Source organism: Ursus americanus, chromosome 2 (assembly GCF_024610735.1).
Source record: "Ursus americanus isolate L20-20 chromosome 2, mUrsAme1.1.p, whole genome shotgun sequence".
In the NCBI taxonomy this organism is placed as follows: Eukaryota; Metazoa; Chordata; class Mammalia; order Carnivora; family Ursidae; genus Ursus; species Ursus americanus.
The window spans coordinates 65592203-65620086 of NC_142128.1; the positions used below are offsets into that span (position 1 = coordinate 65592203).

Here is a 27884-nt window from a genome sequence, read left to right on the forward strand (position 1 = left end):
GGGACCAGTCTGTGACCAGTTCTTGGCGCTGACGATTTGCTCTGGAGACCGAAGTGCTGGTGGAATGCTGTGGAGCGAGATCAGAAGGCAGGGGCCGAGCACAGGGAGGTGGAAAGACGGGCTGCAAGGGCTGAGCTGCTTCAAGGAAGAAAACGGGGAGGTCTGGCCACTGTGTCTACCGCTCAGCTGGCCCAGGCGGCCCGGCAGGGTGAAGGCGGTGGTGGTCTGTGGGACGTCAGCCCCGACCGCTGGACCATACTGTAGGGGCAGGGTGACAGGGAGCCCACAGGAAGGGAAGGGTGGGGCAGGGGAGAGCCAGCCCTAGGTTCCTCCCCCACCCCTGCAGCCACCATCGATTAGGACCTTTTGTCAGCAGCTGCAGAGCTTTTCCAAACCACAAATGCCCAGGCCAAGCCCAACAGGGCGTGGGGAAGGGAAAGGCGAGTCAGCCGCGGGCATCCCTGACGATGGCGCGGGGCCCGGCGAGGGGTAGGACTCGCTAAGGCGCGCTTCTGCCCAGGGCTCCAGCGAACCGGGCAGGCTCCTGTGTGTGAGAGCCGGAGGCGTAAGGACATGATGGTTGGGGTGCCCAGGAAACAGGGGCTCCAGGACGCAGTCCGGTCACTAGAAAGCCTGGGGACGGCCCCTGAAGCCTATCTGCCCCTAGAGCTCATTACCAGGGTCACCGGGCCCTCCAGCCTCCTTCTCCTGAACTACCACTTCTCAGCTGAAAGGTTTTGAGCACTAACTATATACAAAGCCTGGTTCGAGCCCATCAGGCCAGTGCCCCAGGCTTTCTAGGGCAGCTCTGAGTGCCTTGCTGCCTCACAAAGACTCCAAACATCCCCCAACCCAGGGGAGCCTCCATACCTGTTCTTAAAGGGGCAGGCACCTTGGTGAACTGGCGGCTGCCACTGCCCGTGACACAGTGGGGACACAGTGGTGATGTCTCATGGTGCTCCAGCAAAGCAGCCTCTGCCCCCAGCTCCTTCCTCGTGTGGTTTCCCTGGTTCTTAGGGCCCGGCCCTGCACCCCTCTTGTCCACTCCTTCCCCTCCTGGAAGGCCAGTAGCCGCCATGGCAGACAGACTCGAGATTCTTATTTGCTCCAGGGCTCTGGGGAAGGCATTCACCCTCACTGGCCTCACCTGCAAAGTGGGGAGAGCCGTGGGCTGGTGCTAGGGGTCAGTGAGACGCTCCCGCACAACGCTGGGCCCACAGCAGGGAGCCTCGCAAACAGCAGGTCTGTCCTGTCTCCTTCCAAACTGCTTAAAAGGCCTGACTCCAATTCCCACCACTGCGTTTCCCAATGAGCACTAAGTGTCCTACCGTTTGGGGACCAGCTGCCTAGGACAGGTGAGGAGGCTTGGGCCGGCCGTGGTGGTGCAGGGCCGAGAACCAAGCCCTGGTCTGGCCCTTACTTTCGTGACCTTGGAAGACATCACCCAGCCTCCACACTAACTTCCTTCTCTGCAAGCAGCCAACCCACTGGATCTCCTCAAATTGGAAAGTCCTGATGGCCAGCCAGGAAGCTGCTGGACGGGGAGCGGCAGGAGGTCTCGTTCGGGGCCTGGCATTCTCACAGTGCCCTTGGGAAAACAAACCTGGACACCGAATTGGAAAGCAGAGTAGGATGTGGAGAACTTTGGGAGAGAGAAAGGAGGCTGTGTGCCCCCAAGGGAGGAGGCAGGCTGGGCAACAGAAGGAGGATTCAAAGTGTGTAGAAATTGCTGGTGGATTGGATTAGTGACCTGTGCGCCCTGGTTCTGTGCCCTGGCCTTGGCCATCCCCCATGTCAACCCTCTCTTAAACCTCCCCTCCTTCCCTCCCAAGAAGTCAGGGAGCCATTGGGTTGGGGGAGCCAGAGGGGCGGCTGCAGCAGCTGGCACCCCAGACCCCTCCCTGGGACCCTCTCTTTGCTCTCCTGGCTGGCCCCACCCCTCAGGCCCCAGGAGAGGCCTCCTCCACTCCTGCCCACAACACCCAGAGTTGTCTTCCGGCTCTGGAGGCAGCAGCATCCGGAATGCAGCAGGAAGGGTGCAGGACACGCCTCCCATGCCCAGGGTGGGTTCAGAGATACACACAAACCGAACTCTCTGTCCGCTTTATATATATACATATCCGAGCAAGCCCCACCCACCCTCGTGAGGCCTGGAGAAGGGCCTTCCGTCCTCCATCTTTGGCATCAATCTGTCCAAATCAGCTTTTCTGTACAACATGAATTAAATATATTATCTGTCTTTGTGCTGAGTCACGGGACATTCACAGTACAGTGGGGGAGGAGGGGAGGGACTTGTGGGGAGGCCAAGACCCTCCAGGGCTGCTCCTCAGGCCTAGGGGTTGGGCTGGGTAGGGGGCTTGCGTAGAAAAGCCAGGCCTGGCCTCCCCTTGGCCTTGCCATTCGAGATTCAGCCAAGTGTTGAGGAGACCTTGGTAACACAACAGGCGTGCTCGGAAGGGGTGGTGTGGGGGGCCTTCTTTGGGGCTGCAGCCCCCTCCTACTCCCAGCCCCCTGGGGTGGGGCTCTCGGGATCAAAGCCTGTGCATCCTATCCCACCTTCCTCCACCTCAGACTGCTGGCATGGGCACCCTGCCCTCTGGGGGAGCCGGGGGCACACGGAGGCTGGTGCCAGGATGGGGTGGAGCATGGGCAGTAGGGGCCGGGGAGGAGGGCACGGGGGAGGCTGTGCGAGCCCCAAGGAGCTGAGGCTGGCCTGGCACCAGGATCAGGGTGACCCTGCCTTACCTGGGTGTTGTCCCCAGGACCCTGGCCCAGGGCTGGCTTATCAGGGCTCAGGCCAGATAAGCAGGGGCCAGTCTCGGGAAAGGGTGGACAGGGAGGAGCTCGGGCCGGAGCTCCAGGGGCAGTGAGCGCTCCAGCACCTGCCAGTAAGGCAACGCCGTTCAGACTGGGGAGACGGGCAGGAGCCGGCTGAGGCGGCAGGAGTGCAGCTGGTGGTACCAGGCCACCTCTGGACTCAGCTGGGCATCCAGCAGCATAGGGGGCCTCTGGCCAGGAGAGGGGAATGGGGACAGGGTGAGGAGGTGGACAAGGGCTGGGCTACTATTCTCTGCTGCTCTGGGGACACCCTCCCTTCAGGTGGGGGGTGGGCTTTGGCACGCACACCGGCACCCAGGATTCCAGGGTCCTAGACGAGGTGCCATGGCACTTCCTGCTCTCAGAGGGGAAGAAAGTGAGTGACGTGGGGCAGGTAGCCCCCGGTGGGGGGGTATGGCGGTGCCCACGTTCAGGGCACAGTGCTCAGCCTGGCGCCTGGATCTCCCGTCTGTGTGGGTCCCACGCTGGTGCCCAAGCACCTCAGGGTGGGGAAGGGTCTGAGGGCCCTCCCTGCCCCCTCATCTCCTCCCAGGAAAGCGCTCAGGCCCAGGTCCAGGGCTGGCGACAGAGGGGTTGGGGTCTAGGTGAAGGCCACGGGGGAGGCATGTGGAAAGCAGGAAGAGGAAACAGCCGTGGCCAGCAGGGCTGCCAAGAGGTCCTCTGGGCCAGCCATTAGCCCTTGTTCCTCAGTCCTCCCAGGGCCACGCAGGCCCCGTCCCGCCCGCCGTTGTGCTCGCGGTGACCTCTCATCCCGGGGGCTGCAGCCGGGTGGGCGGGCGCAGCTCAGAAGATGCTCTGTCGCCGGCTCTTCCCTCGGCCTGGAGAACAGAGGGGAAGAGGTGGGGCTGCAGAGAGGAGGCTGGACAGAAGGGGGCCCCGGGGGCCAGAAGGGAAGGGCGTCCTCCAGGGCTACTCTGACAGAGCCAGCAAAAGTATGCTCTCAGAAGCCAGTCGGTCCGGGGTTCAAATCCCCTCTCTGTTATTTACTAGCTGTGTGACATTGTGACCTAACCTCCCCTGCGACTCAGATTCATTGATTATGAAACGGGAGCATTCAAAGTACCTATTTCAGGGCGCCTGGCTGGCTCCGACGGTAGAGCCTGTGATGCTTGATCTTGGGTTCGTGAGTTTGAGCCCCACACTGGGTGTAGAGATTACTTAAAATATATGTACACACACACACACACACACACACACACACACACACAGTACCAACTTCAAGGGGTGTTTTAGGGTTGTGTGAAACAATGCACTCGTCACATCTGAGGCCATCAGCTGTTCTAGAGACAAGGTATGGTTCCCCCAGAGTGGAGGTGAGAGAATTCAGTTTGCAGACAGAATGTAGGCGAGAGAGCGTGCACCTTCATCAGGGCTCTGTCCCATGCAGTGTTGTGTCTGCAGTGGGGGCTGACAAGGGACGCACTGGGGGAGGAAGCCTGGGCAGGAGATAGGGAAACCAGCCCCTTCCCTGCTCCCCATGGGCCCCCCGAAGGGAGGCCAATGGCGGGAGGCCATGCTGATTCCCCACTCTGTTCTTCAAGAGGGAGGAGCAGCCTACCCCGGTCTCCCCTAATAAGGGGTGGGGGAGGCACGAGCCCCTACCTGGCTGCTGGAAGGCCAGGCCCCGGTAACCTGGGTCCTTCTGGAGCTGGATCTCCTTCAGGGAGAAGATGGATGCCGCTGTGGTGAGAGAGGAGAAAGGTAGGGAGAGAGCCGGGTGGGGGCCCCCACACCCACAGAGCGCACCCTGGCTGGGGAACCCCTTCATTCAGGACTGCCCCAGGAGCCCCTAACTGGGCCTTTCAGGCTTCTTAGATCCCACAGTATTGCTCCTTAGTTACATATGGGAACCCAAGGAGGGGAAGTCCTGCACCCAAGGCTGCTTGGCGGGACTGGGGGCCCCTGGCCTCTTTATTCCAGCTCTTCCACTCACACACTTGCTGCCCCCTTTCTTTGGTTCTGGGGTGACCCTGGCCCCTCCCCCAACCTCCCCCAGACACTCACTGTCTTCAAGCTGGTGCACGCGCTCTCCCAGAGACCGGAAGTAGGGGTGGCTCAGGGCTGCCTCTGCTGCCATGCGACTCTTGGATTCGTACTGAAAGGCATAGGGTGGGCTATGGGGCCCTGGCTGGGGGACTCTGGGGACCCCTCTGCACAGTGCAATTCCTACACAGAGTTAGATGGCCAGAATGAGCGGGGCCTGAGTCTAACCCAGGGGCCCCCAGGGTCCGCTGCCAGCTTCCACCTCCAAGCCAGCCCAAGGCAGTCTCCAGGCTCGGCTCCCAGGTCTCCAGCCACCAAAACAAAACCAAAAATGGGACTTCCAGAGAGTGACCTTCTCTTGGGATGGAGATACAGAGGCTGAAGCCACCACGATCATAACATTAATAATAGCAATATTAACACATAATACCAACAACACTCCTTTACTGTGTGCTTCCTTCAAGACAGGTACCATACTAAGTGTGTTGCATAATCTCAATGTATCCTCATGGCCAGCTTATAAAATATGAATATTAATTCCTCTTTGCAATGGAGGAAACAGAAGCCCAGGAAAATTCTATAACTTGCCCAAGGCTACACAGCTAGTAAATGGGTTTGAGCTGGGGTTTGAGTTCAGAATGAGCCCACTCCCATGACTGTGTGGAAACCAGCGCCCCTCCTGCGCCTGGAGGTGGGGCAAGGGGGTGGAATATGGGGGGGAGCGTGAGCTGTGAGCACAGAGGTGGGGTACTGGGGCTTCCGTGCTATTTGCCATTGGGCTGCCTGTCCCTGGGCTGGGTCGGGGGCACACTCACCAGGAGGAGGCTGGTCAGGAGGTGGATGCCATCAGTGTCCAACCTGCAGGAGGAAGGAGCTGGCACAGGCCTGGCCTGGATGGGGGGTGGGGGGTGGGGGTGTGCGTGGCCACCTCCTCAGGAGGGACAGTCGGACCGTGAGCAGGAGAGGAGGTGTGGGGCGGCAGGGCTACCTGGGAGCGTGGCTGATGAGCGGCTGGGGGAGGTACCGGGGGAAATTGTAGGCTCTGAACTCCGACAGGGCCATCACACCGGGCCATGTCTCTTCCGTAGGGGTCCCTGGGGAGATGAGAGGGCGTGGGAAGGGCATAATGAGGGGCTAGGGCCACGGGCGCCTGGGAAGGGTGCAATGAAGGAGGTGGAGGCAGAGAATGGCAGAGGCCACAGGGGTCGCCGCCCCGTTGAGAGCAAGTGGGAGCCCCTCTCCCCAGTCCCTTTATGCGCCTGGGCTGGACAGAGTTCTGGCGCCCCCTGGTGGCGAGAGGGAGGGAGCGGCCGGAGACTGACCGAGGAGTCGGAAGATGAGGTGCAGCTCCTCCTTGACCGTGGAGCCGGGGAAGAGGGGCCTCCCCGTGGCCATCTCGTAGTGGATGCAGCCCACGCCCCTGCGGGGAGCAATGGGCAGGATCGGCGTCAGGCTGGGCCTCCCCGCACCCGCCTTTCCTAGGGCTGTTCCATCAGGGCACCAAGGGTGCCCTGCCTTGGCTCCAAGGGTCCTGGCTCTGGGGTGGGGAGCCCAGGACAGTGGAAGCTAGCACAGCCCAACCCGCCACAGGGGCCTCTCTCGGGCTCCTCGGGGCTCCAGGGCACTTTAGCCTTTCCCCTCACTCCATGGAGTTTGGGTCTGCACCCATGTGGCAGTTCCCCAAACAGCGCTGTCTCAAACTCTGTCCCCACCGGAAGAGGGAGTTCCATAATCCATTCTGTTGGGGACCCCCCCCCTGCCCCAGCACAGAACACAGTGGCCATTCATCAGAAACCTGGGTTTCAGCTTTAAAGTGGGGCTGATTTCTTTCATTCTACACCAAATCATATGCACTTAATTTTAACACAAACATAATAGATCCTTTCCAAAATTTTCAGCCGAACTGATGCTTGGGGAAGACTCGTCCTATTTACTGTGGCAGCCCTCCTGTGCCCTCTGGCAACCGCCTAGGGGATCCCTGGGGGGAATATTTCAGCAGCAGAGCCTTGGAGGGTCTCTTTAGAGCCAGAGGAGCCCTAATGTCGTCCAGACTAATTCTTTCCCAGCCGGTTACTTCAGGAGGCCGTCACACGGCCTCTAGTCCAAGGAGGCCAGGCAGTTCTCTGCAGACGGCCTTGATGCAGCAAAGGGAACAAGGAGGCGTGCCCCCTCCCCCCGGGTCCCACGGCGCTCACTCACCACATGTCGATGGGGGTGGAGTACTCCGTGGACCCCAGCAGCACATCAGGGGGCCTGTACCACAGGGTCACCACCTCGTTGGAGTACGTCTTCGTGGGCACCGACTTGGCCCGGGCCAGGCCTGCGGACAGACACGGCGCTGAACCTCCCAGCTCCCTCTCCCGCAGCGCCCCCTCCTGGGGAGACTGCGCCAGAGCCGCCCGGGCCCCGCGGGCTCCGGTCCTCACCGAAGTCAGCCAGCTTCAGTTCCCCTCTCTCGCTGATAAGCAGGTTCTGCGGCTTCAGGTCCCGGTGCAGGATCTTGCGGCGGTGGCAGTAGGCAAGGCCCCGGAGCAGCTGGAACATGAAAATCTGAGGGAGGAGGGGGCGAGAACAGTGAGCAGGGGAAGGCGAGAGTGTGTCCCACCTGGGAGACCCTGTGTTTCTGCCCCATGGCTGGGAGGGGCAGTGAGGTCCCTGAGAGCCACCCCTGGTTCCCCACCCATGCTGAGCCCCACCCTGGGCTCCATCCATCCAGGGAATCCCATCCACAGGGGAGGGCACGAGATGTGTGGAAGAGGCAGCAGGGTGCTGGAGGCCAGAGCGTTCTCTGGCCCCGGGGGGGGGGGGGTGAGGGGGGCCACGCAGGGCCAGGAAGCCCACCTGGGTGGGGAGCTATGCCCTTGGTTCTCTCACAATGACCAGAAGGGGTCTCTTATCCCTTCAGACTTCTCCAGAAGCCTCGTTTCATCCATGGACCCATTTGACAGATGGGAAAACTGACGCTCAGAGTTGGAGAGGGGATTTTATATCAACAGCTAGATGGTGGCAGAGGGTGTGTGTCTGCACGGTGGGGTAGGGCGCTTAGCACCGTTCCCAGTATTCCCTGAATGGCAGTGACCTTGCACGCCCTCATACCTTGGAAGGTCTGAGCAACTCCAGCAGCTGGGCCCCCGGTGGTGAGAGCGGGTTCCCATGCTGGGCTTGAGAACAGGTGGGGACCGAGAGGGGCGCCTGCGGGCGGGCGAGCCTGCCGGAGGCCCTCACCTTGACGTTGTGCATGCTCATGAGGCTGCCACACTGGTCCAGATACTGCTTCAGGTCGCTGTCCTGGAACACGGCGCCGGCTCAGCCCTGACCTGCCTCCACCCCTGGCCGGAAGCCCCTCCCCGGGCAGGGCCCAAGCTCTGAGCCGCCCTTAGACCCCCCGGGCCCACTCTTGCGTGGGAGCATCTGAGCACCTGACTCTAGCACAAGGCCTGGCCTGTCCCCCCGTTGTCCCACCCCCACCCCGGAGGGGAGAAGCTGCTGGCCCCAGCCCAACTCACCAGGTATTCAAACACCAGGGTGAGAGACCGCTCCGTATGGATGAGGTCATGCAGGGTCACAATATTGGCGTGCTTTAGATTCTTCAGGAGAGACACTGTGGGGTGACAAGCCCACCTGGGTCCCTGGGGCCCCCCACACCCCTCACACCCTCTCTTCCTGGGATCAGCCCTAGGAGCCCCCACTCCAGCAATGACTCTCTGCCCCTAGGCTCCCACTGGGGCTCAGGCCAATGAAGCCCTCCTCCCGGGAGCGCCCAGGAGCACAGGACCCTAGGGTGCTGTACCCTCTCGGATGGCAGTGCAGGGCGCCCCCTCCTCATGCTCCAGCCGGATCTCCTTCAGGGCCACGAGGTTCTCCGTCAGCTTGCTGCGCCCTTTGAAGACTGTGGCATAGGTACCCTGGGGACAAGAACCCCGGCAGCACCAGCCACACTCAGGCCCCACGTGCCTCTCTCCAGTGCCCTCCTCCTTCTGCGTCTGCGTGGGCTGTGCCCTTCCCCCTTCTCCTCCTGTCACTGAAATTCTGTGTTTGCTCCAAGGCCCATCTCTCTCTGACTCTGCCCCTCGGCCCTCCCTGTTCAGAATGAACTGTCCTTCCCCTGAGCCCCCAGCAGGGGAGGGCCCTTCTACTAGAACACTAGTTTCGTTCTTCCTTATGTTGATGTTTACAGGGAGGTCTCCTCTTCGGTTCCTGGAGGGAGAGGGCCGTGTCTTCTTGTCTGTAGACCCCTGGCCTCCCCAAAGCCCTGACACACCGCGTGGCTCAGTGGTAACAGAAATAGCTAATGGCCCACAGTGCGCACTCTAAGCGCGTGTGCAAGCTTATTATAGGAACCTCGTCCATCCCCACGACAGCCCTGGAGGCAAAGCGATTACATCTCCATTTGACAGAGGAAGAAACTAAGGCACAAGAGGTCGCATCACTTGCCCAAGGCCAAGGCCACAGAGCTAGTAAATGGTCGAGATGGGATTTGAATCCAGAGAAATACTTGCAGGAAAAGCAAACAAACTGGTTTATGCCCAGAGCCCATGGGCCCCACTCCATCCTCAGACCCTCCTCCAGGACCTGGCCCCCCACCCCAACACCTGCAAAAGGCTGGGTCAGATTGGATGGCCAAGATGGTGTGCCTCTGCGGGGCAGGGGCAACGAGAAGGCAGGACAGGGTGGGCAGGGGAAGGCCCTGTCCCCATTCCTCACTGTCCTGCCCAGCCTCTTACCTCCCCCAGTTTGTCCAGTTTCACGTATGTTTCCAGTTTCCCAAAGCCGATATCTGACTGAGAGGGAGACACATAGGGTCCTGTGAGCTTGAAGGCCCCACAGCACCACATACATGACACCCCCGAGCCAGCCTCCAGGAGGGAAGGGAATGAGACCCCCATTGGGGAGAGGGAAAAACAGAGGCTAGCAGGGATGAGGGAAGCCACAAGTTCTGCCTCTTGGTCTCTCCTCTCTATCCCCATGATAAAGAACGGAACCCTTGGAAGTATGAGTTTCTTCCCTCCGCCCCCCTCCCCCCAGTGGAGGGGGCGGAGCCAGGGCCGGGGCACCTGGGATGGCCACACACCTTCAACGCCTGTCTCTGCCTTGCTCAGACCATGTCTTGTTCTCCACTGTACCTCAAGCGTCCAGTTCAGAACCTGCCTCCCCGGCAGTGTCTCTCATCACCATACTTTCTCTAGCTCAGTAGTACCTGACCCTTAACAATATAGATTCCTGGGCCCCACCACCCGGAGTCTGATTCTGTAGGTATCTGGAGTGGGGGCCAGAGTCCACGTTTTGCAAAATGCTCCCAAGGAAATATGATAAACAGCCATGACTGGAAAGCACATGCCAGCTGGTCTACGGGTCTCACCGCAGTGGAAACCGTGGGGGCCCAGGGAAGGCTTGGGGCTCAGCTCCAGCCTTGGTGGGACTCACCCAGGGAACGGACATTGACCAAGGACTACAAGCCTCGTGAATCCGCTGAGGCCAGCAGGTGGCGCCAGAGGCCCACAAACTACGGCAGGCCTCCGCTGGGTCAGGCAAAACTCAAACCCATCCGTCCAGGCTGAGGGGGGGGCGTCTACCCCGGTGACCCCTGACCCTTTTGGGACTCACCAGGGATGCTCGGCGGGACATGCGGCTGAGCGGTTTGGGCAGGTCTGGACTCTCCAGCTGTAGCTTCTGCAGGAATTCCTGGGGCAGGCGGATGTCCATGGGCAGAGACAGCCTCTTGCTGGTGTCCTGCAGTGTCCGGGATGAGACAGGGACACCCGTGTTTGCTCCGGGTTACCTCGTGCTGTGGGACCCTCACTTTTCACCCAGGGCCTGGCTCCCCCTGTGGAGCAACCCCAGTGGGGCCAAACCACCGGCTGTGACCCCAGGCTCACAGCTGCTTCAAAGGTGTGCTCAGAGAAATGTGAACACACAGGGGTTGCTTTGTGACCTCAGGAGGTCCAGTCCCCTTTCTGGGCTGCAGCATAACCATCTATAGAATGAGATTCCAACGGATGGAAGCCTATTTTTCTTATGCATGGGCCCACACATACGGGTCCTAAGAACAGTAGTCGACTGTCTAGCCCTTGCTGTGTACCAGGACTGTTCTATGTATTCGGTATATATTAACTTGTTTAATCTTCACGATGATCATTTTAACACAAGGAGACTGGTGTACAGAGGCTGAGACACTTGCTCAAGGTCACAGAGCTGGTCGACAGCAGAGCTGGGATTGGAACCCATGAAGTCTGGCTCCCAGGCAGCCACCCTCCTCGGGCACACACCCTCGGTGAGTCCTGCCGCGCCCCCCAGGGAGAGCCCAGAGTCCCTCACCTCCATGGAGAAGCGGCGCTGGCTCTGCCGCCGGTACTGCAGGCCGGGGGACAGCTGCCCTGGGTCCTCCCCACTGTCTGCCGGGGAGAAGGTGCTGGACTCTGGCTGGGGGTCTCTGCCTAGAGGCCCGAGCTGCAGGTCTGAGAGGGAGAGGCGTCAGCTGCCTGCCCCCGCCACTTCTGTCCACCCCCGGCAAGGGCGGGGCGGGGGCGGCCGGACCCCTCACCCTCCGAGCGCCGGTTGTGCAGCTGGTTGAACTGCTCTGTGAACTCGGCCAAGGACTCCTCGATGGTCTCGGTGCGTGGCACTGACAGCGAGAGGCGGCGCTTAAAGTTCTTCATCTTGTTCATGGTCAGTGGGGAGGTGGTGGGGAGGCGGCGGGGCCTGAGGCGGGAAAGGGGAGCGGAGCAGGTGAGAACAAGGCACCAGGCCGGGCGACAGCAGATGCGAGTTCTGGGTCTTGGTCTCCGTCAGCCCATCGAGGTCTGGGCCTGGCATTCGGGAGCTGGGGTCGCCTCTTCGTCACCAAGGTTCCAGGACCGAGCCCTCTCCCTCCCTGTGACTCTCGTCCCCCGGCCCCCCCACCCCGGCCCTGGGGAGGTAGTCACACTATGCATTCATCAGTATAGCCACGTGCGGTAGGGTGGGCCAGCAGGATCCTGGGGGCCTCACCAGGGCCAGATGGTAAACTTTGAGCTGCTGGAAGTCTAGAAAATTCTCAAAAGAGGCCTGGAGTGGCAGGGAGGGGACCAGAACTGGAGCCAATAGCTCTTTACCAACTTGTGTTTTGGCTTGAGTATGTCAACACCCCGTCAGGAAGCCTGACTGACTGACGCCCAGAACATCAGCTTGGCCTGCAGCCTGGTGACAGAGTCTGGTCCAAACCCCACTTCACCCTGATACTCACACCTGGAGGTCCCTCTCTGGCTTGTCTTAGGTCCCTGGGAGACTGGAAAGGAGAAGGGACAAAGGAGGGGACGTGTGCCTCTGAGCTGGCCCAGCCCCATCTCTCCGGCTGAAATGTGGGAGGTCAGGAGCCGCTGAAGGTCTCAGGGGAAACACAGAAGCTTGCCGGAAAAAAAGGGCCCCAGGGACAGGAGGCTGAGCCCCTCTCCTGCCAGAGCCCTGAGGGGGAGGGTGTCCATGCCACGGAGAACACAGTGGGGGAGAAGGGTGGGCTGCTCTGTCCACCTCAAGGCCCCTTCCTGAGCCAGAAAGGGTTCCCTCCCTGGGGCTCCCCAGCCCTCATGCCCTCTGAGGGGATACCCTGCTGGCCACGCAGTTAGACTGCTTCTTCCTGCAGACCCGTCCTTCTGTATCTTGCCCTGATCGGTGCCCCCTGCTTCCCCAGTCCCCGCCCCCACCCCACCGCTCCCCTCCATGGTTTCATAAGTTCTGGTGTGTCTGCCCCCATCCTGCTCATCCCAAACCCCCTGGTGGAGCAGGGACCAAATGCCTCACAAGCGCGCCACCGACACCTGCCAAGAAGGCATCTAGGGCCAGTCCTGTGATGGGAGGGGGCCAGCCTGCACCCTCTCCCAGCTTTTACCTGAGCCCCCGGCACAGCCTGTTCCCAATCACTATCCGGTACCCCGTTGCCAAAGACCCCTCTCGAATCCTCCTGGTTTAAGGGATTCTGGGTCATAACATGTTTGCTTCGTGACCATCTTTCTGCCCTCAGCCAGCCCGGAGAGGGTCCCCTCCTGGGGCCGGCGGGCTCCTGGCTGCCCCAAATGCAGCTGCGTTGTGGCACTGCTGCAGCCCTGAGTCCAGAGACCTGGCAGCCCCCCTCCCTCAGGCTGGCGCCGGCGGAGCCCACCTCTGTCCGGGGGCCCGGAGTCTCACTTGGTTCCTCTCGACAAGTGAGGACTGAAGAGCCACTACGTGCAAGCACTGGGGTTGCAGGGGGGAGTGAAGCGTGGGCCCTATTCTCCAGGAACTCGGGGGAACTCCGGTCCCTAAGCTCACTCCTGCCCCCCAGCCTCAGCCGCTCTTCCCGGGCCCTGTGCGCTCTCGGGGCTGCTGTCTGTAGGACGCACGGCCGTGAAGCTCACAGAGGGCACTCACCCCGCCTCACCCACCAGGGGCCAGAGGGTGTCCCATAATGGGAGCTTCGAGACAGCGGCAGCATACGGGTGCCAGGGACAGGAGGACCTAGATGTGTCCTACCTGTTGCCTCACATTTCCCAGCAGGACAGGCGAGGGAGCTGTCCCCCTTGGACAGGTCACTTGTTTACAAAGTTGGCCGAACACCAGTAGCACCAGGGAGTATTTTTAAAAATTCAGATTCCTGGGTCTCACTCTCGGAGTCTGGAACTGAGGATGGTGACTGGGAACATGAATTTTTTTAAAAAAGCAGCCCCAGGGATGCCTGCGTGGCTCAGTCAGTTAAGCATCTGCCTTCGGCTCAAGTCATGATCCTGGAGTCCTGGGATCGAGTCCCGCGTCAGGCTTCCCACTAAGCAAGGAGCCTGCTTCTGTCTCTGGCTGCTGTTCCCCCCGCTTGTGCCCCCTACCCTCTCTCACAAATAAATAAAATCTTAAAAAAAAAAAAAAAAGCATCCCCAGTGATGTGGAAATGGAGCCATGGTGAGAAGTATCTGAGGTCTAGATAAGGGACGGTAATCCATCCAGGATCCCAGATTGCCCTCCTGTGCTGAGACAGGGAATCCTCTGGGCTGGAGACGTGCAGGAGGGCAGAAGGCAGGCTGAGTGGAGCAGCAGAGCCCCCCCCTCCCCGGATTCCCCCCACCACCACACAGTAGGGAAGAAATGTCTGCCGGGCAGACTGATGCCCCAGGCTCGGGTCATGGTTAGCCTAGGGCTGTGGCGGGGGGGGGGGGGGAGCCAGGCACTTGGTTCCTTCGGATCTGAGCTCTGCCAAGAGGGACTAGTCACGCCCCCTTCTAAAAACAGGGCTCCCCCATAAAGCCGTCCTGCAGTCTGGGATTTATGGGATGGCATGTTGGGTTCATGCTCAGGAATCCACCAGTAGCTGCCATAAATCTTATGCCCATGCTCCTGCCTGTGGGGGAGGGGGGCTCATTAGAAGCCTTCTGGGAGGAAGGCCCCCAATTTCTGCAAAACAGAAGAGATCCAGCCTGAGTAGCACCTGCCCCTGCTGTCCCCTCAGTTCAGTGAGCAGCAAGGAGCCTCCAGCTTGGGCAGAGGTGGGATGGAGGGTGGGCTGGGGAGCTAGAAGGAGGGTGAAGCTGAGGCCGGCTTCTCAAGCAGGAACGCAAGGCCAGGCGATGCAGACGGATGGGGACCGGCTGTCCTCCAGCCGCTCCAGAGACCCAGAGGAAGTGGCTGTCACTGGAGCAGGAGGGATGGAGGTCAGATATAAGGATGGACTTACTGATGGCAGCAGCAAGGCAGGCGGCAGGGGTGGTGACCACAGCAGAAAGTGGACGCCTCTCTCTGCGGGGGACAATCGGGGCATTGAACCCGGCAGGGTCTTGGGTGTGACAGGGCAGACTGAGTAGTGAATGCTCTCTGTTGTTCCCTCGCTCAAGACATAAGATGCCTCTGTCACTTTTCCCTTGAGAGAATCAGCTCTTCAGATTTGGGGGGTCAAGGGGGAAGGGAGACAGGAAAAAGGCCTGTCACCTTGTTGCTGTCTGCCCCTCACCCCCATGTGGGGACAGAAGGCCTCAGTGTGACCCAGCCTGAGGCCAGCCCAAGGCTGGGCACAGTGTGGCCTTTGTCCCCGGGCCAGGGAGCCATCTGGGGCTGTCCTCGTGCAACTGGTGCCAGGGGAAGAGGGAGCTGGGCATCCAGGGATGCTGGCCCGGCTGGGCCGGGCTGGGGGGGTGTTGGAGGAGAACAGGCCCCCTCAGGAACTGTGGGCATAGACCCCCCCAGAAGCAGACCCCACAACGAGGCCTTCCCTCCTGCCCCGCTGCCAGGTGAGCCTAAAGTTCTCAGCCTACCTCCTGTCATCTCCTCCTGGGCACACACCAACCAGCCCAGAACTTCCTGCTGGTATCAGAGCAGCGGGTGGCACAGGAGAGGGAGGAGCCAGGCCGCGAGGAAGCTGACACTTGCCCAGAGGCCACTCCGTGCCGTGCCCTGTGAGTAAGGCTTGAGCTTTGGGAACCGTAGCAGGAGAAGCTCCGACAGATCCACCATTCCGTCCGCTTGCTGGCCCGTGGAGGACACGGAGGCTCCCAGATGAGACTGACTTGCTCAAAATCATGCAGCAATGTCCTGCTTGTTACTAAGCGCACAAACTCCGTGACCACACTGCTCCCTGCTTCTCCTAAGGGGAGCACCCCCCACTCTGCCCCTCCCTGGGGCCCGGGCTGCAAGAGCCGTTTCCTGTTCCAGGTCTCCTCCACCGCCATCCCAAATTAAAAGCCAAATTCATTCTGGTGCCACCACCAGTAGGGCTGGATGGTGGCACTTTGGTTATATAATCTCTCTTAGCTTTGGCTCTAGTCCTTCACTTGACGAGTATTTATTAACCGCTACACATGCCAGGCACTGTTGTAGGCCCCAAGAATCTACTTACGAAAGAAAGACATAATTTCTGCCCTCATGGTACTTACATTTTAATGGTGGGGAGCAGCACAGACAAGAAAATAAATACATAAAATGCCCAGGATGTTAGATGGTGACAGGTGCAATGGAGCAAAATAAAATAGCAAAGAAGGACGGGGGGCGGTGCAGGGCTGGGGTGCTGCAATTTTAAACAGGGTGGTCAGGAAGCTCTCCGCGGGAGAGTGACATCTCAGGAAGATTCCAAGGTGTAGGCAAGGGAGCGAGTCATGCAGAATCGAGGGGAAGCAGATCAGTGCAGGAACAGGAAGTGCAAAGGCCCTGAGGCCGAGTGAGTTTGGTATGCTCTAGGAACAGCAGTATGGCTGCAGGGGCGGCCACGGGGGAATACAGAGCAGCGTGTTGGCCCCCACACGGAACAGGAGGGTTTCAGCAGATGAGTGACGTGATCCCCCTTAGATTTCAACAGGCTCCCTCTGGCTACTGTGTGGAGAACAGACTGTGTGGGCAAGGCAGGAAGCACGGAGCCTAGTCAGGAGGCTACTGCTGAGCTCCAGGGGACAGATGGTGGAGGCTGAGACCAGTGTGGGCACAGTGGAAGCGGTTGGCTTCTGGATATATTCTGCAGGTGAAGCCCAAGGGATGGGCAGATGGGGTGTCAGAAAAGAGTCGAGCAAGACTCTGAAGGGCTCTGGCTGGAGCCACTGGGAGGATGGTGTGGCCACCAGTGGAATGCTGGAGCGGAGGTTTGGGAGGGAAGACCAGAAACTGGGTTTGTGTCCGCAGACGCCGGGAGCGTAGCACCGGCACAAGGAAGACGCCAGGAGATGTTAGCGCTCGCCTCCTCTTCTCTCAGACTCCTGCTCAGACGCAAAGAGGCCCCAGATAAAGCCCATGGGACACGTCCCTCCCGGCCCTCCTTCCAGCCTACAAAGGGCTCTGAGACCCCCGACGGAAAAGGGGCGGGAAGCAGGGGTGTGGGCAGCTACCAGCAGCCCTGAGGCACCTGACGGAGAGGGAAAGACCAGGTGGGCAGGGTCCCCCCGACTTAGATGACACAACTCACCAGGGCCACACGGGGCAGAGGACCCCAGCCTCCCGGCGGACCGCTCTCTGCCCCGGTCCTCGGAGGGGAGAACGCTCCCACAGCAGGCCAGGCCAGCGCACAGGCCCAGTGCCCAGGGAGGGCACACAGCCTGCTGCTCCCAGGTCAGCCTCTGCCAGGCCCCAGACCTACCACCTGGCCCAGGCCTGGGCCACCCGCCAGGCCCTGACTGGGAAACGACGGAGGCAGGAGGCTGGCAGAGCACTGAGGGAAGCTGGGCAGCAGCACCCCCCTCACCGGAGTGAGACGGGTGTGGAGGGCGGGGGGCAGCTTCCTCTCTTAACCTCCAGGAGCCAGGCTTTGAGATTCCTCTCAGCAAACCCCTCCGAGACGCCCTTTCCCTCCTCCCTGAACAAAGCCCCAGTTCATAGCCTGCACCCAAGGCCCTTCGATCCAGCCCCCTGCCTGCAAGGGCTCTGGTCTCCCCGTTCCCCACAACCCAAGCTTGGCTCCAGCACCTGGACCCTGGCTAGCTCAGGCCTGGGGTCCGGCAAGGCTTCCCGGCCCCCCGGGGCCAGCGGCTGGCCCTCCGACGGGCACCGTCCGAGAAAGTGCCTCCTCGCACAGGGCCCCGGCAAGGGCTTTGCAAGCGCCCCTCTCGCTGGGGTGTTCCACCCCCTCTGCCTGGGGCTGCTGGCAGACCACAGACAGGCCCATGGTGAGCACCTGCTGGGCTCCAGGACCTGGTCAGGTGCTTCTCCAAGTTCCCCTTCTGCTTGCGTCCTGTTTTCTTTTCTTTCTGATCTCTGTCTCCGAGGGCCCAGGGGCAGGGCTTGAAGGATGTAACTCTCAGCGGCCCACTCCCTGGAGTCCAGAGGGTCTGAGCCTCGGTCTCGAAGGCCGATCACTGGCCAGGATCCTTATGACACGACCCCCTCTGCCGCCCTCTCCCTGCCCCCCGCCTTGGCCACTCTGCGACTTTGGGCCTTTGGGCAGGTTTCAAAAGAACAAGAGGCCACGGCTGACCAAGTCTGCAGACGTCATGAGCTGGGACTTCAGAGACACTCCCTCCTCCCAGTGAGAGCGGTGCCTCAGGGAGCCCTGCAGATAGCATCACTTCCTTCATCCTCCCCCTGACCCGGCCCCGCATAGCACGGGGCATCGGGTTCCCTGGCTTGCGACAAACCTCAGGGGCGATCAGTCAGCAGCAGCACGCACAGCCTTCATCCCTGTCCTCGCCCCGCCCCAGCTCCGGCCTGGAGGAGAGGCTGGGAGCCTGGGGCCTTCTGGGTGGCCAGACTGGAGGAGCACACAGAGGCCTTGCAGCCGTCCTGCCAGTGAGCAGACGCTTCCCGCAGCCTCTGCTGGGAATGCAGGAAGCAGGCCGGGAAGGCCCTCCCGGAGCAGGTAGGGCTAACGTGCAGGAAGCGTGGTCAGGAGGTGAAATGTCTGGGGCTCACGGCCGCCCCTGCTCTTTGGGCAAATGTACCATTTACCCCTGCAGGGTCCCACCTGATGGAAATGTCACATAATGAGGGCCACATGCTGGCCAGGCCTGCTCTCCAAAATTCTCTGCTGCTCGGAGTATGGAAGAAATCCCAGCTTTCCCACTTACCAGGACCATGACCTGGGAAAAGGCTGCATGCCTCAGTTTCCCTGTTTGCTAAATGGGGAGAATATCTCATCCTCGATCCAACTGCCAAGAGCCTACCAGACTTAACTTTCTTGGTTGCTTTCTGACGATGTCACTCCCCTCTTTAAATTTCTTCAACATCACACTGCCCTCAGACGGAAGTCCAAACTCCAGGGCCCAGCAGACCAGGCCTCTTGTGTTCTGATCTGTCTCCTTCTTGGGTCTCGGTTCTCACCACTCCTTGGAGGATGCAGTATTACGGGGTGTACTTGGCGTTCCCAGAGTAAACCACACTCGTGCCCCACAGCGCTGCACGTGCCATTCGTTTGGCCCAGGATGCTCTTCCTCATTGTTGCCTACAACTTCCAAACTCAACTGTCGCTTCCTTTGGAAAGCCACACATGGCCACACCTCCTCCCCTTAGGTAAAATGGGGTGCCTCCTCCTTGTTGCTTCCCCACCAGCCTGTGTACATTTGTCACTAGACTGTCATGTCCTCCAGGACGAGAGCAGGGTACTGGTGAGCTCTTTGCCCAGCACCTTAAGCAGCCTACGGGGTGCTCAGGGAATGAATGAGGTCACCAGGCCACTGCGCCCCAAAGGCTTGTTTAAGACTCTTTCCTCTACATACATATCAGGCCCACTGAGGACAAAGACCGTTAGTCCCCTTGAACCTCCAGGATGTTCTGTCTGCGTGCACTATATGCTGGTTTTTTCCTTCTTTCAGTGCAGCCAAGGCCCTGTATCTAGGTTTATCTCATGAGGCCAGCTCCAGTCTGAGTAGGTGGGCCCAGCCCTGCCCTCTTTCTGGGCACCCCAGAGCAGGGCCCGTGGTCCAGTAAACCAGCCCTCGACCCCGAACATCCTTGGTTCTCCTGACTCTCAGTGGGAACCTGGGACATTGGCAGGACTGGTGGGCCAGGGACTAGAGAAAGCCAGTCAAGTGCTCACATTTTCAAGGCTGGAGAAAGGCATAACGTCTTCCAAGAGGCCTTCTGCGATAACCGTCACTTCTCCCCTGGCCTGAGAGCTTACCGGCCCCAGCCTTGGCATCCTGGACATCCCCTAGCAGAGCGCCTGGCTCCCTGAACGGCACCTGTTCATTTGTCTACTTCCCTGGTTTGCCTGTGAGCATGTTAAGAGTGAGGACTGGGTCTGACTCATCATGACACCCCAGGCCTGGCACTGAGCAAACCCTCAAACGACCAATGAGTAAATATCTGAAAGCTATGAGTCTGGAATTCTAGGGGCTGTTTGGAGACAAGAGAGCAGCCAGGAGACTGTCAGTTGCCCACTGGACTCAAAGCCTTCAGCTTTAACCTAACCTGCCTTCTCTGGCCAGCTCTTGGCTCCGATGGCAATCGCGGGGGTGGGTGGGGGGACCACTGAGGCACAGGGGGAAACTGCCTGCAGGGCAGCGACTCCCTCAGCGAGGCCTGTGGAGGTCTCCGCTTGGGCAGACGACCCACAGTGAGGGACAAACTGGGGATGGCGAAAGACCTAATGCTAGGTTCCCACCAAACATCATTGAGTTGGGGCCTACGGGGTTGGTGGGGAGGGGGTCTGGGAGGGCCCTAGGGCCTTCCTCATTGCAACGGAGGCCCATATATCATCTTCTGCTTTTTCTTTTTAACCCTTTTTGAGATCCAGCTAAGTCTGGTCTGCAGTCTTCGGGGAGGCTCTGGATTTGCAAGTGCTAAGACGAAACAAGGCGCCCTTCCTCCAGCTCTGGTCCTGGCTGTGCAGAACATTCTAGACCAGAGGCTGCGGCAATGGACAGTAAAGGCAAGACCCTCCCCCCATCGCCCTGCCTCCAGACCAGGCCTGCCTCCCCTCCCAGGCAGAGAAGACATTCCCTGCTCCTTTTAGCAGGCTCTGTTAAAGACCCTCGAGGAAGGTCCCTCAGCCGCCTCGCACAGCGTTTTCAAAATCCCAAAGAACCTTTTCTGAGGTCTTCCTTCAGTCCCAAAGGAAACAGCACACACCTGTCTCCTCTCCATTTGCTTAAGTGCAGAGGCTACTGCCCACCATCTTCCTCACGACGAAAAGGAGGAGAAATGAGGCAGGTCAAGTCCACCCACCGTCTAGCTCTCCCTCACCCAGGCAAGAAGGCAGCTTTCTCGGTGGTCTGTCATGAGGTCCCTGTGAACATCAAGTGCGGGCATCCCTGGGGGACCTCTCGGTCTCAGGAGCAGGGAGGGCAGGAGGGGAGGCTTTCCCAGCATCTCTAGACTGTATTCCTATTTATACTCCACTCCCATCCTCCCCCCCCATCCCCCCCCCCCCCCGGTCTGGCCCACATTCCAACAGGACCCCCGCCAATATTCTCCAACCTTTAGGGCAAGCTGGACTCCTGACGCTCAGCATGGCTTCCCTCCCACCAGGCTGGGTCCAGGCCTGGACCACCTCCTGCTCCTCCCTGCCTCCAACGCCCCCTCTGAGAAACTTCTGAACGACTAACTCACCATTGCTCAGCTGTTCTCTAAATGCCCCTTCAGTGGCACCTGCTGCCTGGAGCTGCTCGGGGAAGGGGTGGTTTCTCCTAGTCACTCACTCACTCCACAAGTACCTGCTGGGGGGTGGGGGGCAGCCGTTGTCCTGGGCTCCACGCCCTGTCCTCCCCTGCCCTGGCCTCCTGGCTCTCCTCCGGCTTCTCTCTCCCTCCCCCATCTGCCAGACTCACTTCCTCTACCTGTCGCTCAAAGCCGGGCGCTCCCCAGAGTTCCCTCTCCGGCCTTCTGCTCTTCCCCTCTGAGCACCCTTCCTGGTGACCTCATGCTCTCCCGTGGTGGCAACCGCCAGCCATGTGCGGATGACTCCCAGACCCAGAGCTCTAGCCCCAGCAAGCCCCAGGGTGGCAATGAGCAGGTCCCACTGACTCCCCGCCCTGCTGTCTGGATGTCCCGGGGGCGGGGGTCGTCTGACATACTAGAATAAACCTCACTGAGCCTGGAGGGAGCAAATAATTTGAGATGTGTTTCTAAGTGAAAAGGGTGGCTATGTGCAACTCGTAAAGCTCGGTGTGTGCTGGATATCCACGTGCCATACACGCACACTTATAAACATGAACATTACGTATAATCCAGAAAGATACAAGGTAAATTGCCAACAGCAGTTACCTCTGGGTGGCAGAACTGGGAGTGACTTTCATATCTTCTTTTTGCTTACTTGTACCCTCCAATACTTCCATAATGGCCATTCGCTGCTTAAGTTAGAAGAAGTAACACTTCTTTTTAAATGAAAAGAAAGTATTTTTAGATTGAGATTCCAAAACTCTTTAGTGCAAGCCTGGGGAGAACTATAATTATCTCGAACAGGGATTGGCAAACTTGTTCTGTAAAAGGCCAGATAGTCAATATTTTCGGCTTTGGGGGTCATATGGTCTCTGCTGCAATCCCATGACCCTCCCCCCTTTGTAGAAAGTGCCCGGAGACAAGACGGACACAAGCGAGTGGGACTGTCTTCTAATCAACTTTTACTCGGGGACCCCAACATCTGAATTTTATATCGTTTTTAATGTCACAGAATATTATTTTCCTCTTTTGAATTTTCCTCAACCCTTTAAAATTGTACAGACCATTCTTGGCTCATGCCAGGTCAGAAGGGGCTGGAGGTGGCTGAGAGCCCCCACACGGAGGCTTGCCCCTGAGCCTCCAGTGTCTGTCCGGTATTCGAATCCATCACCCATTCCTTTGGGAGGTTCTTTTTCTCCACTTATCTGGCAGTGGGGAGGCCTTCCAGGGTGTCCTCGGTCATCCGAGCCGTGGCAGGGACGGGCTTCGCAGGCCTCGGCTGGGGGAAGCCTTGTCTGTGCTTCAGAGTTTAAAAGAATGGAAGGCGGGGTCCCTCTGGAGTCTTGGAGCACAGCTCACCTTAGCAGCGGGATTGGCAAAAGTTGGACCCACAGACCAGTTATCTCGGATGGAGCTTTAGAAATCCCTTGGTCTGTGCCCTCATTTTTCAGCTGAAGAAGGCAAGACTCAGAAAAGGGGAATGACCTGCCCAAGGCCACTCAGGTTGAAGGGGCAGAGCTGAGACCAGAATGGAGGGCCTGTGACCGTGACTTCAATGCTCTCTTTGCTCCTTTGGGAACTGCGAGGACCTGCCCAGAGATAGCCCTCCCTCCACGGGGCAATGTTACCAGGGCAATCGGCAGCCCACTCAAGGACCCCCTTGCCTAGGGAAGAAGCAATGTCAGCTATGGTCTCAGCCCACAGCATGGCACCCGGCTTAGCCACGGTGAGGGGTACTGCCCGCGCGGCTCCATGCCATGAACACGGAGGGGCTCTGGGACCCCTCGTCTGGCCTCATCCCATGCCCTGCTGACAGAGGTGGTCTGGAGACCCAGCACTGCTGACATTATGAGTGATACCCTCGGGCACGGGACCTCCTACCTGCTTCTAGGCACTGAACCCTACCACGACACGGGGATGGACAGACCAGGCCTGGTCAAACAGCAAGGCTCTCCTTTGCTGGATGCCTGCGGCCAGAGGAGAGAAGCAGCCCAGGTTCCTGAAGGGCCTCCCCACTCCACCCCACCCCCGACAAAGGCAAGAAAGGGTAGACTTCTTTAGGGAAGCAAGGGTGTAAAGACAGAAATCATTCTGGAGTTTTGTCAGAACTTATGACAGTAACAAGAAAATGCAGAAGGTCCTTGGAATGAGGGAGACTAGAAATGTTTTAAGAATAGTTCCCTTCCCCCATTTGAGGCCTCAGCCTTGGTTGCTACAGGGACCAAGCAGAAGCCAAGCTACTGAGAATTGCCGCGCGGGGCCCAGTGACTCGGTCGGCCACTGCCCCTCGCTAATGACACGAGGTGAGGCAAAAGCCAGCAGTGGCGTGGCCACTGTCTCGCTGACGTCCTCGCAGCACGTGAAGTAGCAGTCCCACTCTCCCCCATTTCTCGCTGAGGAATCTGAGGCTTGGGTGAGCAAGGTCCTGCCCCTGAGACACCTTACTCAGCAGCAGGGGCAGGACTGGAGCCAACCCGAAGCCAGTAAACTGCCCCCACCCGCGCTGGGCAGAAGGCGGGCGCTCGCGTATAAAGAATGAATGAATGACCAGCCGGCCATTGTAGGGTCGCCTTGTCTGTCCCCAGCCCTCTAATTCCAAGGAAGACTTTACTTGATGTCGGTAGGTGGGGTGGGAGCACAGGTGAGACCCCGGTCCGCGGTTCCAAGAAAGAGGGTCTCACCACCATCCCTTCGAAAGTTCTGGCCAATGTCCCTGAACCCAGGGTGTCCTGTCTCACCAGGGACACTCATGCCTGCGAGGAGCTTCAACAGCCTTTCTGGCTGCAAGCCAGACCTCATACTTGCCTTCGTATCCCTCCTCCCCTACAGATGAAACTGTGAAGATTTCAGAAGCAGATGGGCTCTCCTTTAGACAGGAGTCCTGGCTGAGATGCGCCCACAGCTTTCCCTCTCCTTGATCTGGGCCCCACCCCTGGCCAGCTCCTGCCGGGCCCAGCCCCCGGCTCTGTGGGGATCCTGGGCCCTTGGCCCCAGAACTGCAGTTAGCCCGGCCTTAGAGCTGGGTTCTAGGGCTATGCATGCAGCTCTGGGGACCAGGACAAGACAAGCTTAACCCTGGGGCGCTCCCACCCCCTGGAGATGGCAAAGCGCCCACTCAGCAGCTGTTGGCAGCAGGGCAAAGGCAAAGGGTCCAGGGTCGGGGAGAGAAGGGGTGAGGGCAGGACACAGGGCTACAGGAGAGAAATGTGACTTGTTCCCAACAAACGAGCTGAAGCTAATCAGGTGAGTTTGGACCCAGGCCAGCCACTCCCTCACAGACAACACAGCAGAACAGGGACTGTAATCCATGAAGTGGTGAGCGAGGGTCTTCTCAGCCCAGGCCAAGGAGCTGGAGGCTGCTGGTTTTCCCGCTCCCAGTGCCCACCTTGCTCATGCTGGAAACTAGAGGGCAGAATCCCCACAACACAGATTCCTGGTCCCCTCCTGGCAGGTTTCCATCTACCCCTTCCTCCCCAAGCTGGAAGAGCAGGAAAGATGCTCAGGGCCCAGGCTGCTGGGATTAGGAAAGCCTGCCTTGGTCTCTACCCGAGAGCCAGGCATGGTGTGATAACTGGGAAATTTCCTTCCCGAATAACCACGCACAGCTCAACTAACAGTCATTGAGCATCTGCTCCATGCCAGGCAGTATGTGTTATCTCATTTAGTTCACCTAGCAACCTGCCCTACAATGACCCCTACTTCACAGATCGAGAAACTGAGGCTCAGAGAAGCTCAGGAGTCTGCTGGGGAAAGGGGGGTCAGCTAATATGTTCTGGACCTGGGTTCCAACAAGACCCTGGTTCGCCCTCCCCTTTAGGTCTCAAACTTAGAGAAGGAAAGGAATCAGGAGAGATGGATAGAGATGCTGGACGAAAGTCCCAAACAGAGTGACCCCAGAAAGAAGAGGCATGGTTGGGGCAGAAGCTGGGAAGACCAAGCCAGGCTCTGCCCTACAGCATGGGGCATGTCGGCAGACGACAGAGTCTGGGTCTCCAGAGAAAACCGGTGTAGCCCTGAAGGCAGCGTCATGTCCCCTGGGACCTCGGGGGTGGCCTCCCGGGCAGGTGGCCGGATCCCGTGAAATCTCAGACCAAGAACCTGCTTGTTCCAGGGATCTGGTGTCTCCTCTCCTGCGACCCGTGGAGAAGCCTGGCTCTGCCTGGCACAGACAAGCGGGAGCCTCCGTACCCGGGGCACCACACCCATCCTGCCTTCTCCTGAGGACTGATGTCGAACCAGAGAACACCAGGGTGGCCCAGGGACTGTGAGCAGGGGGAGCTCAGGGTCAGATGAAAGTGGGCGAGATCCCATTTATGTGAGACTTGGGGAAAGCTGGTCTCTCAGAGTCTGTGTTTGCTCGCCTATAACGTGCGATGGTAAGACCTACTTTATGAAGCCGTGGGACACGCTGCTGGGCACCCAGGAGCTGGTCTATAAACGGTAGCCACTAAGGCATTCAGAACTCAGGTGTAACTTACTGAAGTCTACTCTGACTCTGGAAATCCCCATAAACATGGGAGGAACGAGGGCTCCATTCTGGCGGGGAATGGGTGGCCAGTGGGGAAGAGTCCCAGGCTGTGAGGTTGCAGGGGTGGGGGGAGGCCAGCCTCCCAGGCTCATCAGCGGCCCAGGAGGTGGCCGGGGCAGAGTAATCCGAGTCAGCAGCTTTGCTGTGGCAAGGTGACCCTCTCCAGACCGCTCTCAAGATGAGGACCCAAACCCAGAAGCCAGTGTTGCCTGGGACCACCCTTGCCTCCCCTTAACCCTAAGCAATGTGTCCCGGCCCCCTCCCAAGGCTAGACTAAAGGTGGGGGGGATCTCTGACAGGTGGTCTCCCTGTCAGCTAGTCCTCCCAGCATCCTTGAGGATTCTGCTCCCCCTGCCCAGGGTCCTGGAATGTGCTGTGTGCCCATGCCCAGGGGGAGAGGCCACCTGCATCTCACAGGGTCTGGGCCAGGGGGGACAAGCCGGTGCTGGCAGTGAGTCACCGTATCCAGGCCACAGTTGAGGAACTGCAGAGGGATGGGCTGGGGGTGGGGATGAGATTCTGGGGAGCTGACCCCCACCCCTCACACAGCCCTAACTTTCCTACCCCTGCTGTCAGGAAAGGGTTTGGAGTGCATGAAAGAGGCCACTGGTGCCTAGGAGGGTGCTGACCCCACAGCACGGAAAATCGGTCACTTTCTCCACAGCCCGACGCCCACAGGGCCTGCAGACAGCTCCAGGGAACTCCCGCCGCTGCCAGCAGGGAGAGAAGAGAGGCCTCCAGCCGGTACCCAATTTCAGATTTCAGATTTCTGATCCTCTCTCCCCCTCCCCCGCTCCCCCTACAGCAGAATCCTCAAGCCACACGGCGCAACAGGCCACCCGCTGTCCTTCCCCACCGCTCTATTAACCCTTCGCCTACTGCTGCTGCGGGGTGGGGACCACGGCCCATGCGGTCTCCTGGGGGTCCGAGAAGCGGCAGCAATCCCCAGAGGGCCCCACCGCCCCCACGCTGGAACCTGCAGGGCTTCACGTGTCCTTCCACCTTCACCCCTGGGCTCTGGTCTCCCACCCTCCAGCCTGTCACTCTGGAAAGTTCACTGGAGCCCAGAAAGCCTTTCAAGGCGCGATCTGGCCCCACACTCGCGCGGGTCTCCCGTCACCGGAGACTCCCGACCCTTGCCCTTCCCAGAAGGAAGGGCGATTAGAAAGCGCCTGGTCTGAACCTGGGTGGAAAACTTTGCTTGCTAGGGTTCAGCCCGGAGCCCGGGGGCCAGAGTGAGTCCCGGCGGAGACTCCCCGAGGGAGAGGGGGGGATCTGCGAAGGCAAACCGGCGCACCTGGAACTTGGGAGGGGCCTGCTTCGGGCATCACCGCCCCCCCCCCCAAAGCGCGAGCCTGCACGCCTCGTGATCTCCGATCGCCCCGCGGCGCTCCGGCATTTCCCTCCAACCTCCCGCCCTAAGGCAAAAGCAGACCGGCGCCTTTAAGAGCCGCTCCGCTTACCTTTGCTCGGTTTACCCGGCGCCGCGGTGCCCCCTCCTCCGACCGCCCCCTTCCTCCCCCGGCGCGCCTCCCGCCCAGCCCTCCGGACACTGCGCGTCGCCCGCGGGACTCACCGCGCGTGTCCTGGGGGCCGCGGCGCGCCGGCACCCGCCCGCGACAGCCGGGGTGCCGCGGGGCTGGGCGCCGTGCCCTGCGCCCTGCTGGGGTCGCTGCCCGGGCTCGGGGCTGCTTCCCCTGCTCCGGAAAGGTGAGCGGCTCCCCAGAGAAGCTGCAACCTGAGCTGGAGGAGGAGGAGGAGGAGGGAGAAGGGGAGGGGAAGGGAGGGTGGAGGAAGGTGGGGAAGAGGAGGGAGAGGGAGGGGGAGGGGGAGGAGGAGGAAGGGAAAAACCCGGCCCCTGCCAGAGTTTTTCACGTGTACAAGTTGACTCCTCCTCCCCCGTCCCTCCCGCCCTGCCCACAGCCGCTGCCAATCCCCAGGGCTCCCTCTGCCCGGGTGCCCACCCCTTTCTCCCACTCTGGGAACCAGGGTCCAAGTGCCTCTTCCGGTTTCGTTCCTAGGCCTGGCCTCTGCCAGCCCTCTGGGCCTGGCCCGGAGAGTCTTGACTAGACGATGAGCCCCTCTGGATCAGAGCGCCGCAGGACTGGGGCCGGACTGCTAGGGGTGAAAGGCAGACAGTGCCTTTCTCTAAAGGTAGCTTCCCCACCTTCTGAGTCTGATCCTGGATCCCAGCACCGGGCACCCCAGGAGCTAATGCGCACAGGCCCGACCTGTTGGCCATATTTGCCTTTAGTGTTCTTGCAGCAGTAGCCCTAGGGCCCTCCCTCTCCCTGTCCAGTCGGACTTGTCACTTACCTTTTGGGGCCAAGCTCCCACCTGGTTGACCCCACCTCTCTGGGGCCTCAATGAAGTTTCACCATTAGCCATCACCCCCACTTCCTACCCTGAAGGGTAATTCAGTTTGTGCTTTTGGAATTAAACCCCACAGGCCAACTGAGAATCATCCAAGAAACCTTACAGAATAGCTTGTGCTGGTCTAGCTTTCATTTTACAGAGGGAGAAACTGAGG

The 27884-nt window shown here is 59.8% G+C and overlaps 1 protein-coding gene across 2 annotated transcripts; it reads right to left on the bottom strand.

Moving 5' to 3' along the window:
• Positions 1-2089: 2089 nt before the first annotated feature.
• Positions 2090-27034, bottom strand: CDK18 (cyclin dependent kinase 18). 2 transcript variants are annotated; one of them, XM_045787526.2, is made up of 16 exons: positions 26931-27034; positions 11363-11520; positions 11137-11276; positions 10426-10551; positions 9546-9602; positions 8612-8726; positions 8328-8422; positions 8047-8109; positions 7248-7371; positions 7021-7141; positions 6144-6241; positions 5810-5915; positions 5637-5679; positions 4843-4933; positions 4441-4518; positions 2090-3656 (listed from the first exon to the last, which is right to left on the bottom strand). In XM_045787526.2, exons 2-16 carry the CDS (start codon positions 11484-11486, stop codon positions 3622-3624), a joined length of 1416 nt encoding a protein of 471 aa, XP_045643482.1. In that variant the 5' UTR covers positions 11487-11520; positions 26931-27034; the 3' UTR covers positions 2090-3621. The 2 variants fall into 2 exon arrangements, with proteins under 2 accessions (XP_045643482.1, XP_087712778.1); XM_087856652.1 differs by lacking the exon at positions 26931-27034 and adding an exon at positions 15069-20593.
• Between the last annotated feature and the right edge of the window lie 850 nt (positions 27035-27884).